General features: G+C 37.7%; 1 protein-coding gene across 8 annotated transcripts in view; it reads right to left on the reverse strand.

Moving 5' to 3' along the window:
- Window positions 1-15,332, reverse strand: part of CPLANE1 (ciliogenesis and planar polarity effector complex subunit 1) — a 144,119-nt gene that overhangs the window by 107,342 nt on the left and 21,445 nt on the right. For all 8 annotated transcript variants that reach the window (XR_014146887.1, XM_081826013.1, XM_081826009.1 and 5 more), the window contains 7 exons: window positions 12,935-13,184; window positions 12,606-12,761; window positions 11,664-12,433; window positions 10,715-10,923; window positions 10,440-10,520; window positions 7,089-7,253; window positions 2,424-2,597 (listed from right to left, as the gene is read on the reverse strand). Coding sequence is in view for 7 of the 8 variants with exons in the window: in XM_081826013.1 (XP_081682139.1) it covers window positions 2,424-2,597; window positions 7,089-7,253; window positions 10,440-10,520; window positions 10,715-10,923; window positions 11,664-12,433; window positions 12,606-12,761; window positions 12,935-13,184 (1,805 nt within the window). In the remaining variant the exon portion in view is untranslated. The remainder of the gene's footprint in view (window positions 1-2,423; window positions 2,598-7,088; window positions 7,254-10,439; window positions 10,521-10,714; window positions 10,924-11,663; window positions 12,434-12,605; window positions 12,762-12,934; window positions 13,185-15,332) is intronic.

Consider the following 15,332-nt stretch of genomic DNA (forward strand, 5'->3'; position numbering starts at 1 on the left):
TGTATGTGAATTTTTGACTATGCAGGGGGCCGGCACGCCTAACCCCTGTTTGTTCCTGGGTCAAATGTAATATCAAATGTACAAGGAAATAAGTAATAGGTATCTGAGAGGCTTAGAGGAAAGCATTAAAGTGAAAGGAGCACATGCTGTTAGGGAGGAAAGGCAGGGAGCACCAGCTGAATCTGAGTTAGGACATGGCAGAAAAGGACAATGGTGGGCAGGGACAGGAGAGCAGGCAGAGCCTGGTGAAAGCTGAGCACCTGTTTCTGTTCATACCAGCTCCCTAAAAGAAGCCAGAATCAGGTCGGGACCAACATTTTTTCCCAGGGAAGCAGGGACCTAATAGAAAAGAAGCCATGAGACAAGTTCCCTTCTGATCCTACCTCACACACATGATTTTCTAGGGAGCAGAACCTCCTGAAGAACCCCAGATGAGAAGAGAGACTAGCACTACTGCTAAAGTGTTCAAGTGGGTACAAACAGTCCTCTGCTCCTACCCACATCTTGAGACATTTACAGAAGACTCTGAACACACAGTTCAAAATCCACGGTTCTGTGATTAAATTTGCTGACCACTTGTTGCTACCTCTTTTAAACGTTTTAAAAATATTTATTTATTTGAGAGAGAGAGAACGAGAGAGAGAGAGGGAAAGCACAAGCGGGGAAAGGGGCAGAGGGAGAGGGAGAAGCAGGCTCCCCGCTGAGCAGGGAGCCCGACACAGGACTCCATTGTAGGACCCCGGGATCATGACCTGAGCTGAAGGCAGATGCTTAACAGACTGAGCCACCCAGGCACAGGCACCCCCTCTATTAAACTTCTAATTACCTTACATCTTGTACTATTCTAACGTATGTGTACATATTTATCAGTTCATGTTACTTCCTGCTGAAACCCCACTGTATTTAAAGTGCAGATTCCTTCCCCTGGCTCACAACATCTGGCCCCATCTCTGACTTCATCTCGTATCATTCTCCACTTCTGCCTCTATCCTCCAGCCACACCAGCCTTTCAGTTTCTCAAATGCATCAAGTTTATTCTTGTTCTGGGGCTTCTGCACAAGCTCAGTTAGAATGCTGTAAGTCCTGGGCACCTGGGTGGCTCAGCTGGTTAAGCGACTGCCTTCGGCTCAGGTCATGATCCTGGAGTCCCGGGATCGAGTCCCGCATCGGGCTCCCTGCTCGGCAGGGAGTCTGCTTCTCCCTCTGACCCTCCTCCCTCTCATGCTGTCTCTCATTCTCTCTGTCTCAAATAAATAAATAAAATCTTTAAAAAAAAAAAAAAAAAGAATGCTGTAAGTCCTGATGGGTCCAAGGCTGCTCTTTCTTTCATTAAGAGTTCATCTTAAATGTCCCCCCCTGCCCCACCCTCAGAGAGCACTTTCCCAAATTCACCATCTGAAATACCCACTCAGTCACGATGCATTACTCTACTTCAACTCTCTGCATGCCAATAATCACCACTTGTTTATGTATTCATTTATTTAATTTTCTGTTTCAAGCTATTAGATGTTATTTAATTAGTTAGATGTTAATTTAATTAGATGTTATATTTAAACTCCATAAAAGAACAGGTATTTTATCTGTTTTGTTCATGGCAGTCAGAATAAGTCTATTTCATACATCAAAACAAAAGAACTACAAATATCTTCATAATATTAATCTCATATGGTACAAGTTAATATATTTCTAGCACCTACAACTCTGCCTGGTACACAGCGGACACTTAATAAAATTAGTGGAATAAAATGAACATCACAGAAATCTGTGTACATTGTTTCTCTCCGTAAGGGCAGAGCAGTTCTCTATGCATTAATCTGTGGTACATTTTGACATTAATAAAATGATGAAATAGAGGAAAGTAAATGATCCAAAGAAAATGATAAAAGTAAATCATCCAAATAAAATTAAATTCTAAATTAGCATACTCAAAATTTGTTAAATTTCCACATTTTTATATAAATGACAGTCCTTTTACTTTAAAAATAGAAACTTTAGAGCGCCTGGGTGGCTCAGTTGGTTAAGCGACTGCCTTCGGCTCAGGTCATGATCCTGGAGTCCCGAGATCAAGTCCCACATCGGGCTTCCTGCTCAACAGGGAGTCTGCTTCTCCCTCTGACCCTCCCCCCTCTCATGAGCTCTCTCTCTCTCAAATAAATAAATAAAATCTTTAAAAAATAAAAAAATAAAAATGGAAACTTTATAAAAAATACCAATTTGTCTAAAATTTGTAATTAAAAATCCATACTCAATAAAAACAAACCCAAGCAATACCTTTCTCAGATTTTATTTAGTCACTGAGAATCTGTGCATCACACACTAAGCTAGAAGAGTACTATTTCCATAGAATAATGATCACTATATAAGTTGATTTTAAATACTATGTAAAAAAACAAAGTGAGAAAATTATTTGCTTACTGTATTACCTGTTTTAACATGAAGGGGAGGAAGAACATTCACGTTGTGAGGTGGCAAAATGTAAAGCAGCTGATTGGCGAAATAGGCAGCCATGAAACGAGCCATGGACTGGATAACCGTCACTGCCGCTTCAGGAACAACATTTCTAGTCATTCCAAACTCACAGTGAGACTTCTCAGGAACTAAGGAATACAGCAAATGACCAAAGGAGATTCTGATCAAACTATCAAAAAGCAATAATATTTAAGTTCCCAACATTATACAAGAAGAAAATTATAATTAAAATTTTTTTTCTCAGATGAGCACCCACGACCTGTATGAGCTAATTTATAATAGGTATCTATGCTTCTTGAGGACAATAAAACAAAAATAGTTAGCTCACAATTATGAGCACACGCACTTAGGAATACTGATGACTTCAAGTTACCAGTTTTATTTTAAAACACAGAACGATAAATACAAAACAATCCAGCCATGATGGACTTGCAAGCTTATATTTCATTATTTTCCCTTTTCCTTCCCTTTCCAATGTTTTTTCTTTGATGAAAGGAGGCAGAGTTTACTATAAAAATAATCTGAAAATCAGCACTAGAACAGTGACTTTTTTTTTTTTAAGATTTTATTTAGTGAGAGAGAGAGCACAAGCGCAGAGAGGGGCAGAGGGAGAGGGAGAAGTAGACACCCCTGCTGAGCAGGAAGCTAATGCTCAATGCTCGATCCCAGGACCCTGGGATCATGACCCGAACCAAAGGCAGCCGCTTAACTAACTGAGCCACCCAAGAGCCTCTAGAACAGTAATTCTTAATGCCTGTTTTCTGTACCATTACATCTGGGGATTAGGATACACTCCCATCAGTAAGAGTGGCTCACTATTGTAAGATTCTTTGGGGAGGGAGGGACAAGAGGAAAATGTGGGGTGGAGGGAGAAAATGGGTGGGGGAGCAGGAATTACATCAGGATTTCTGAGGTGATTCTGATATATAAACTGCAGGAGCAAATGTGCCGTCCCTATTTGAGAATCAAAACTCAGTAATATAAACTGGCATTCAGAGATCTGAAAATAGTTAAGCTAGTAAATATAGATAAATACAAAGTTAACATTAATTTTTTATAAATTTATGGCCCCAGGGCACCTGGCTGGCTCGGTCAGTTAAACATCCAACTCTTGATTTCCGCGCAGGTTACCATCTCAGGGCTGTGAGATTGAGCCCCAGGTGGGCTTGCGCTGGGTGTGGAGCCCACTCGGGATTCTCTCTCTCCCTCTCTTCCCCTCTCTAATTAATTAATTGATTAATTAATTAATTAAAAAGAAAATTTATGGCCCCAACAATAGCAAAATATTTTTCTTCCCCAGAAATCACTTGACACATATTCACAAGAATATTAAGTTCTATATTCATATGAACCACTTCTATCTTGTCACTGTATACCTCAGCATGTAACACTCTTCCTCTCACAGAGTAGGCACTCAAGATTATTGTTAATAAGCTCTTCTTAATAAAGAGAATCTTAAGAAAATCTTTTTTTTTTTTAAGATTTTATTTATTTATTTGACAGAGAGAGCGAGAGAAGGAACACAAGCAGGGGGAGTGGGAGAGGGAGAAGCAGGCTTCCTGCCGAGCAGGGAGTCCTATGCGGGGCTCGATCCCAGGACCCCAGGATCATGACCTGAGCCAAAGGCAGACGCTTAACAACTGAGCCACCCAGGTGCCCTTTGAGAAAATCTTATTAGCCTTCAAACAGTATTCTTCATTTGGTCATTTAAAGAAAGTCTGGAAAAACCATACTATTTCTTCACATTGAACTTAAAAATACATGGGTATGAATAATTTTCTCCTGCATTAACCTTGCTGTAGGAATTATACAAAGGTAAGATTTCCAGTAATTCTAATCATATAAAACTCATTATTGGAAACTCAAAAATAAGCTCCTTAAATGGGGAGCAACCTAATTCTAAAGGATAGTCACAGAGTAAAACTGTATCAATTCAGAAGTAAAAAAATTTGAAACAGTAATTCTGTATGTGGTACCCTGATGATGTTAATAATGGCAAGCTTATGCAATAAAAATTAAATTATGACTATATACAATGATGTAATAAGGTAAATGTGCAGAAAAGAGATAACAGAACAGGCCTGACTACTTGAAATGCTTGCATATAATGTTGGCCCTTGGATGGCATCTGGGAACTTGGATTTGGGAAAGATTTCCACCACCTTAAATGATGAGAATGGCTTACTGGACCTGTTTGTACACACAATGTGGTTTATGCTGAACACTTGTTTTTTTTTTGAGAGTATAGAATTTTGGTATGGGCTAGGCAGAGAGGGCTAACCAGACTAACTAGACTCTAATTAAAAACGCTGGGCACTGGGGCGCCTGGGTGGCTCAGTTAGTTGGGCGACTGCCTTCGGCTCAGGTCATGATCCTGGAGTCCCGGGATCGAGTCCCGCATCGGGCTCCCTGCTCGGCGGGGAGCCTGCTTCTCCCTCTGACCCTCCCCCCTCTCATGTGCTCTCTCTCTCTCAAATAAATAAATAAAATCTTTAAAAAAAAAAAAAAAAACGCTGGGCACTGAATCTCTAAATGAGTTTCCTTGGGGCGCCTCGGTGGCTCAAGTCAGTTAAGCGTCTGCCTTCGGCTCAGGTCATGATCCCAGGGTCCTGGGATGGAGCCCCGCATCAGGCTCCCTGCTCAGCAAGGAGTCTGCTTCTCCCTCTCCCCCTGCCACTCTCCCTGCTCATTCTCTCTCACTCTCTCTCAAATGAATAAATAATATCTTTAAAAAAAATAAGTGAGCTTCCTTGGTAAACAATATTCACATGTGTTGACACAACCTACTGCTAGAGGAATTAAATGTGTCTCGTGTGACTCCACTAGGAAAAGAGTCTTAGAAACTTGTGCCTGGTTTCCTCTGGACTTCATCCCATGCACCTGTTCCCTTTGCTAATTTTGCTTTCATTGTAATAGATCACAGCCTTGAGTATGACTATATGCTGGTTCCTGTGTGTCCTCCCTGTGAACCACCGAAGGTGAGGGGTAGTCTTGGGGACCTCCAACCCCGTAGGGACACACTTAATATATTCTAAACAATAGTCATTAAAAACTAAAACAAATATATTTATACAGGTTAAATTTATTTTAAAAGTTAGTGACACCAATGAGAAACAATGAAGAATATCCAATCACTTAAAAAGTCACATATAAAAGTTTTTCACTCATACACAGCTAGCAGACCTTCCTGGAGGGCAATCTGATACCAGTCTTAAAGCCATGGATTCTCTTTGCTCCAATAACCTCATTTGTAGAAATTTATCCTAAAGAAATTATTAGTAGGGGTGCCTGGGTGGCTCAGTTGTTAAGCGTCTGCCTTCGGCTCAGGTCATGATTCCAGGGTCCTGGGATCGAGCCCCGCATAGGGCTCCCTGCTCGGCAGGAAGCCTCCTTCTCCCTCTCCCACTCCCCCTGCTTGTGTTCCCTCTCTTGCTGTCTCTCTCTCTGTCAAATAAATAAAATCTTAAAAAAAAAAAAAAAAAAAGAAATTATTAGTAATGCCCACAAAAGTTTATGTAAACTGCAGCACTATAAAAAAAAAAATAGTAAATAGGTGGCAACAACTAAAATATGCAACAATGGGGGAAAGGTTTAATAGGTTTTCAAAAAAGCGTATTATTTACATTGGAAAATATTCATCAAAATGTTAAATTTTAAAAGATTACAAAAGAGGGCGCCTGGGTGGCTCAGTCGTTAAGTGTCTGCCTTCGGCTCAGGTCCTGGGATCGAGCCCCACATCGGGCTCCCCGCTCCATGGGAAGCCTGCTTCTCCCTCTCCCACTCCCCCTGCTGGTGTTCCCTCTCTCGCTGTGTCTCTCTCTGTCAAATAAATAAAATCTTTAAAAAAAAAAAAAAGAAAGTTCTGATACACTGGGCATTTCAGACACATTCATATGCACAGTATACATCTAATGATCTACTACCTTATAAACAATATAGGTATGTGTTCATATATGCCTTTCACTCTGGTTATTGTTTAATTTAAATATACCTCTTTTAAAAAGGGCAATCCAGATACTCTGCAGCCTCTTAAGTGAATTTTAAAAAAAGAGTTGGAATACCTCAGAAAGTGATTTTCATCACTTTACTAAGCCACCGTAAGCCATAGTTAAAATATAAATATATTAAGAATAAATACTTGGATACCTGATATTATGTCTAACAAATGTGGCTGTGAGAAAACAATTCTGTCAGTTCAGCAGGCAATTATTGCTAAGCCCTGCAGATCCAAAGATTTAAGAAAACAAAACAAGGGCACCTGGGTGGCTCAGTCAGTTAAGTATCTGCTTTTGGCTCAGGTCATGATCTCAGGGTCCTGGGATTGAGCCCCGCAACAGGCTCCCTGCTCAGTGGGGAGTCTGCTTCTCCTTCTCCCTCTGCCCCTCCTCCTGCTTGTGCTGGCTCTCTCTCTCTCTCTCATTCGCTCTTTCTCAAATAAATAAAGAAAGAAAGAAAAAAAAGAAAAACCCATGATCCTTGCTATTGAGAAGCTGACAGGTCAAAATTCACTATAACCTAATTTAGTCAGAGCAACCAACTTTTATGTATAAGCAATTTCATATCCAAACCTATGAATACAAATTAATGAGATTAAACATACTGATGGTCAAAATACATACCTGAACAATCCTCATTTTCTTTCACAGGTAGGTGGGACCACCTCAAAATTTCTCTTACTAGGTGATCACACAATCCTTGAGCATCATTTAAATTATAGCTATAGAGGTAGCAGTATAAAAGAGAAAGATAATAGCGTATCTGAAGAAAACATGTTCTTCTTCCTCCTTAAAGAAGAAAGAATTAAGCTTATATTAAAAACATGTTAGCAAGGTAATTTTTTTTTTTTAAGTTTATTTATTTAAGTAATCTCTACACTGAACATCGGGCTCAAACTCACAACTCCAAAATCAAGAGTCACATGCAATTCCAACTGAGCCAGCCAAGCACCCCAGCAAGGTAATGCTCTCAATCTGGGTACAAGGTAGACAGGAATGTTCAGTTTATGAAAGCTGTACACTCAGGTTATGTGAATTTTTCGGTATTTGTTTTATACTTCAATAAAAGTTTTTTTCTTAAAACAGATCAGCAATACTTTGTTCTTTCTCATTTTAAGTTCTGAACTATTTTATTATCTTTCATCAGGCCCTAGGACGACTTAAGATTTTATCCCGAGAGAGCTGCAAATCCTTAGCATCTCAGCACTAAAGTCCATTAACAACATCTATCTCAAGTATACCTGGTATAAAACAGAAGGAAACATGCTAAAAAAAGAAAACCCCAAGAAACCATACATTTATCAGTCAAAGAGACTTCCCAAAGGAGAAGCACTATCCAACGAGATAGGAGCCCCTGACCACTGCATCCAAGTATCTGATGAGTGTTTAGAACTGATACCTTATCCATTCTTCCTGAGTAAAAGAATTCCAATTTTATTTGGGGTTAACAATGCACCCAGGGGCGCCTGGCTGGCTCAGTCAGTGGAACATGAGACTCTTAATCTCGGGGTTGTAGGTTCAAGCCCCACGTTGGTTGTAGAGATTACTTAAAAATAAAAAAAAAATCTTTAAAAAAATAAATAATGCACCCAGATCACAATTTCTCACTTAGATATGGCCACATGAAAAAAAGACTGAGTTCTGGACCAAGAGATAACACTACGTAGAACTTCCAGAAAAGCTGCTCAGGGCGCCTGGGTGGCTCAGTCGTTAAGCGTCTGCCTTCGGCTCAGGTCTTGATCCCAGGGTCCTGGGATCGAGCCCCGCATCGGGCTCCCTGCTCGGCGGGAAGCCTGCTTCTCCCTCTCCCACTCCCCCTGCTTGTGTTCCCTCTCTCGCTGTGTCTCTCTCTGTCAAATAAATAAATAAAATCTTTTAAAAAAAAAAAAGAACTTCCAGAAAAGCTGCTCAAAGGGAGGTAACTCAGCTAGGAGGTGCACCCTTTCTTGCCCTTCCTGTTCCCTTCCTTTCTCCTGTCTAGAATATGGATGCAACGGTTGGAGTTCCAGTACCCGTTTTATCTCATGTAATGGCCTTAAGACTGGAAGCAGTACACTAAGGACGACTGAGTAGAAAAACTAAAGGACATGGGTCCTTAATTAGACCACGGAAACACCAAATCAGCCCCAGATTGTCAACTTCTGGTCTCTTTTTGTAAGAAAGAGAAATAAACTTCTTTCTTGTTGAAACCATTATTACTTTCAGTCTCCATTATTAGAAGCCATTCCTAGTGGATACAGTTGGAAATGAAATGTAAAGGTCCATAATGGAATTCATTTTTTTAAAGATTTTATTTATTTGACAGAGAGAGAGAAAGAGCACAAGCAGGGAGAGTGGCAGGCAGAGGAAGAGGGAGAAGCGGGCTCCCCGCTGATGTGGGACTCAATCCCAGGACCCTGGGATCATGACCTGAGCCAAAGGCAGTCTCTCAATCAACTGAGCCACCCAGGCACCCCATAATGGAATTCATTATGAAAACTTTTCTCCATCAGAACTTCTCATCTCTTTGAATGCCACACTTCTTCATCCAGTTGAATAATCCCCAAATGTGAGAACTACATTAGACTTCTTTCTCCAGATCTACTCAGTCACAATTCCAACTGATCAAAACTATTGTCTGTGGAGTGTAACCTCTGCTCTCCAGTACTCTTGACATTGCTTTCAGAACCTACTCAACAGACTAATTTTCCTGCTTCCATGTGAAACCCACATATCTACACCACATTCCTACAAATGACCCTCCACACTGTACCAAAAGAATCTTTCCAAATGGCCTATATTCATTTGAAAAGTTCTCTTTCCTACATAAAGTATCTAACTGATCCCAATCTCGTCGGGATAAAATCTTAATCCCGTTGCAATGCATACAGTATGTTCCTTATCATCTATTCCCTACATACCTCTCAGCTTAGCTCTCACACCCTGCCCCTAATACTGCATACATATATCATATAATCTAATCCTATTAAACAACTTCCAATTTACCAAGTTGCCATGGTTTCTCACACCTTTTTGCTTTTATAATGCTACCTCCTTTGTTAAACCATTACCACAATTTTAGCTCGCTAATTTATATTCAATTTTAAGTGTCAACTCCTCCAGGTTTTCCCCAGACTAATGCTTACACTCCAGCCTCAGATTGCGCAAAGTGCTCTTCTGTGCTTCCCCAGCATCTACCAAACAACATAATGAAAAAGTACTAGTTTTTTACGTAATCTCTTTTCCACATCGTGGACAACTTGTGGGTAAAGTTATTTATTTCAGTTATTCCTAGTGCCTAATATAGTACTAGGGACATAGCAGGACCTTGATAAATACTGGTTAAAATAGGGGAATGAATGAAATATGCAAAGCAGTCAGAAAATAAGCTTAATAATTGGCCAAACCCGACCATGTAGTAGTTATAGTCATAGCTAGCTCCAAGGTTGCTAGCTGAGAACTTGTCATCCTAGCCAAACCCTCAATACCATAAAAGCCAGCACCAGTTTCTAGAATCTACATTCCTCTAGTCTCATCAAAAATTCCATGAAGCCCATACTTAATCCAACAATCAGTCTAACTCACAGGAAATTCTTAAAGTCGAATTACTTAATGGCAGAGAGCCTTAGCTCCACGTTTCTCTAAGTCTGTAAAAAGGTGGTAAATGGCAAACAAAACATTATTTTACTTAGGATATAAATCTCATTTTTTCCCCATCCATAATCAGTCACAGCTCCCATCACCAACCAAAAAAAAGGACAGACGGAGCCTTATCTATAGATAACGGAAAAAATTCTTAGTGCTACAAATTCCAAGAGTAAAAATAATTTTAAATAAGTATTTCTGATAGTCAAGGTGCCTACCATTGTGTATTCTATTTGAGCATTAAGAAATTGTGAGCACTCAGAAATCTGGAATTATTTTTAAGTTCTACAGCATGCCAAAATACATTCCTACCAATATTATGGCAAATATTATTTTTTAACACTCTCCTACCTTTCTCTTGAGTTTCTTGCAGAGCTTTCCTCCACAGTTGAACAGATTTTTCATATGATCCTAACAGGAAACACTCTTCACCTACAAAGTTTTTAACCAACAATCAATCATGGTTAATATTACTTTATAAAAATTTACTTCATTTTAAAATTTAGTGGATACAGCTCAGCCAGAAACTATTTTGAAAAACAAATAATTGCAACCGATTAACAAAATCAAAGCCCAGTTAACTATATTGCTTATTCACAGCTAGAAAATGTTTATAAACTACTGACCATGGATAGACTGAAGTTCTAAGGCTTGGTTCAAGTGAACTCCAGCAGTCTGTAGGTTAGCCTGTATATGACATAACAGAGCCTTGACAGTAGATGCTTCCCGTGTCATCTTTTCAGTTAACTGTCGGTCACCTTCAGGAAGTCTTCGACTTAATTGTGTTTGATACCATACAGTGTTTTTGTACAACACTCTCCAGAGAACAATCAATCTGCACACAAAATTAAGTGATCATCAAAGCCAAATTTCAGACTAGGAATAAAAATGAGTACAGCCTTCTACTCAGCCTTATTATTTTTGCCTATATTCTTCATTGATAAAATAATATATATACAAACTGATCAGATTTAAATATAGCAAAGTCCACTGATCAAAAAACGCATAATACATTTTTTAAATCTTCATGGTTATTTTTCTGTAGTGCTCACCTAAACCAAAATCATTCAATACTTCAGCATGTATCATGGCTGCCCAAGGCTAATAAAATATGTGTGTTGAATAAAATTTGGCATAAATCCTAAAATATTTAAAAAATTAATATAAAAATCTATTAATGCTGACTGGTAATGGATACAGGGTTTCTTTTTGGGATTATAAAAATATTCTGGAGGGGCGCCTGAGTGGCTCAGTCAGTTGGATACCCAACTTTTGGTTTCTGCTCAGGTCATGGCCTCTGGGTCATAGGATCAAGCCCTCCATCAGGCTCAGCGAGGAGTCTGCTTGGGATTCTTTCCCCTTTCCTCCCCCTCAAATAAATGAATAAAATCTTAAAAAAAAAAAAAAGCATGCTGGAAATATGCTAATAATTCTACATCCTTGTGACTATGTTAAAAATCACTGAATTTCATACTTTAAAATGGTGAATTTTACAGTATGGGAATTATTATCTCAATTTTTCAAAAAGGAAAACATCTATAATGTTGATGGTATCCTGATATAAAGTAAATATACCTGTGTCCTGGTCGCTGAGCAAGATTTACTACTTGAGGACGAATCTTGAAAGATGAGTCCCAAGACCAGTTTTCCTGAGAATCACTATATTGAAACATTTGAAAAATGGGTACCACCAATTTGTCTTGATCTGCTGTTCTACTTCCATCAACAGATGCTGAAGTAACTTCAGGCTGAAGAATGTATATGCCATTTAAATTATCAGCTACCATTTTAAGTAAATGAAAACAAGCCAAAAGCTTCTCTGAAAATAACTGACCCTGTTGTTGCTGAGTCAGCAAAAGCTTTACAGTATTTGAGGTCAGCTTTACCAAATGTCCCACATCTTGTTTGTATCTCATATCCCAATACTGCATTGATAAACACTGATGAAAAAGTTGAAAGATACAAAGTACCCATGCATTCTGTCTTGTGCTCTTGCTTAAAAAAGGATCTAGTTTGGGGAAAGGACATTTTATAAATTGAAGAATGTAGAAAAAATGAGTGATACAAACAACTGTGTAATTTAACATTACATTTTTTTCTGTCACATTTTTTGAAATTCCGATAGCCCATGCTGCAAGGAGATTTTTCTGAACAGAATGCAGTTCTGTAACGGTTTTATCTGTCTCCTTGATATTATCCTTTGCATGTATTGTATCAAACATAGACGCAAATTCCAATCTTCCCTCCTTGACACTACTGAACAATGGATCATTTTTTTGGTTCCAAAGTGAGAATAAGTTGTCTGGAAAGTGTTTGCCTTCATTAGTTTCTTCTGCTTCAAAATCCTAAAACATGAGTGAAAAGAATTATACTTAATGTTATTTAATACCTTATTAAGTAAAATCACTGGTGTTCTCAAACTTCTCCCCCTTAACAAGAAAAAAACAAAATATGTTTCTTGGAATAAAGTCAGTATGTTAACTGTTCAAATAAACAAAAAACACTGCTACTAAGTACCTGGAAATCTGTTGTTTTTTCATTTAACTTCATTGTTTCTTCTGCCTGTAAGAATCTGGGGACAGTAGAATCAGCTAAACTTTTATTTCCTTGGTGTTTTAACAGGCTACATCTCAGGGAATCCAGTGATCGCAAGTTCAGCCCTTTGCCTTTTGGCTGTTGAAGATAAAAGATTTCCAAGAGTAAAATTTTATCTGTAATTCTATCACAACAGTTAAAAATTCTATAGACAACCGTATACAATCCAAGGATATTACCGTCAGGACGGTTTTAAACCTGAGAAAACTAAGAAGCCAACTTTTACCAATGATACCAAAAAGCACTATTACCTTAGACAATATCATACTTTGGTATGTTTTCTCAAGCCTCTGGGTTGAATCAAGTAGAAGTGATCTCATGAGCACTGATGGTGACAGGTTATCAACAAATCGAAGGGTTGTGACCATGTATCCATCAGAAATAATGAGGTAGGGTAACCGTGAGTGTGCTTTTATAGAAAATCTCTGTCTCATAGGGTCACTATCAGAAGCTGATGAATCTACAGAATTATTTGAATCTTGAAATGTAAACTGCTGAGGTCTAGCAAACAAACACAAAATTAAACAATTAGTAAGAGAAAAATCTTAAAGGAAACAATCATATTATTCCAAAGACAAAAACAATTAAAAGCTACAGAATGATAAAAAAGTCCAGTTAAACATACTAACATTAAATTGTATTATCTGTAAGGAAAACATAAATGATTAAATAATATGTAGGTTTATATGTTTTTTAAATATTCCCTGAATTGTGGCATTTACTCTATTTTGTTTTTAAATTAGTTTTATACAAACTATTTCAGAGAAGAATTAAGGCAGTTCATTTTCACTATTAAAGAGTTAAATAGTTAACCTTCCTTAACATATATTTAAATACACTTATAAGAATATAATTATGAGCTATGAATATACTTGTTATTGAGGAGAAAGAAGGGGTGCCTGGGTGGCTCGGTTGAGTGTCCAACTCTTGGTTTCAGCTCAGGTCATGATCTCAGGGTTGTGGGAATTGAGCCCTGAGTCGGGCTCCGCACTGGGCATGGAGCCTGCTTAAGATTCTCTTTCCCTCTCCCTCTGCTCCTTCCTCTTAAAAAAAAAAAAAAAGGAGGAGGAGAAAGAAAGAAAACTGAGAAAGACATTTGGAAAAGATGGTAGTGAGGAAAATTTTATTTTAAGTTTAATTAAGTTAAGTTTAATTTAAGTTAAATTAAGTTTAATTTTATTTTTTAGTTTAAGATTAAATTTGACTGAGCTTCCATATAAATGTACATATTTACTGTTATGGTGGTATACCTGATTATGATTACTTAATATCACTGCTTATTAACTTTGGGGCTTTATAAAGAGAACAAATAATCAAAAATATAATCTCTTTCTGGTTAGGAAATTACACCAAATGGTCAACAACAGGAGATTGGTTAACTATAGAATGTACACACCACAAGGAATCTATAGAACATTAAAAAATTACTTCATGGAAATATGTATAATATAAACAGTTTAATCAAAAAAGCAAAATAGTAAACAGCATATATCATAGAACTTTTTGTTTTAAAAAAGAAACTAATATTGTTATTATTATAAATACCATACATATTTTTTTTAATTTGGAGGACAACACACTAAAATGTTAATTGTTATTTGGGAGGAATAGGATTACAAGAGTGTTTCATTTTCTATACTATTTATTTTTACAGAACTTGATTTTATAATTTTTTTAAATAATAAATATGTATTACTTTTGTAATCAGAAAAAGTAATCCACTTAATTTTTTTTATTTTTTTTATTTTTTTAAGATCTTATTTATTTGACAGAGAGAGACACAGCGAGAGAGGGAACACAAGCAGGGGGGAGAGGGAGAAGCAGGCTTCCCGCCGAGCAGGGGGCCCGATGTGGGATTTGATCCCAGGACCCTGGGATCATGACCTGAGCCGAAGGCAGACAGCTGAGCCACCCAGGTGCCCCAAAATTAATCCATTTTAAAAGGTCCTAAATTAATTTTAAAGACTATGAGGAAATTCAAGTCAATTATGAATTAGACCATAAAAAATAAGGAAAAAATACTTTCACTGCAGGAAGTGACAAATTTCTCAATTAGGATTTTCTAATACTAAAAATTAAGCATCCTTTTTTGCTAAATATAATCAAGGACACACCCCTCCTCAATTTCCTTTCTGTGAGGCAATGGCAAAGGATTAATTTCAAAGGACTTTTCCAGTATTTTTGTATTGTAAATACCTGTGTATATATGTCAGGTCGTATCTAATATCAGCATCAGTAACAACAAATATTTACTGAGCACTTACTTTACGTCAGAAGTGTGCTAAGCAGTTTGTTACTATTTATTATTTCACTTCATTCCCTCAACCCTAAGAGACAGAGTCATCTTCATTTCACAGTAAAAGAAACAGAGGCTTAAAGTATAACTTACCCAAAGTCACACAACTAATAAGTAGAAGAACCAAGATCTGAATTTTAATCTGACTCCAAAGCCAAACTGCTACCCCAACCCACAATTAAAAATTAAAATATGGCTAAATTCTAAAGTCTTCTATCCATTTCCCACAACTTTTTCCTTTTTTCCCTTTGGGGAAAAAAAAGATAAATCCATGTGCCAAGTTAAGTTTGAGTTACTAATTTATGTAAGTGCTCTTCTTTTAAAACAATAAAAGACATAGCATACTTTTTGAA

Source organism: Leptonychotes weddellii, chromosome 7 (assembly GCF_054177405.1).
Source record: "Leptonychotes weddellii isolate Sample4059 chromosome 7, ASM5417740v2, whole genome shotgun sequence".
NCBI classification, from domain to species: domain Eukaryota; kingdom Metazoa; phylum Chordata; class Mammalia; order Carnivora; family Phocidae; genus Leptonychotes; species Leptonychotes weddellii.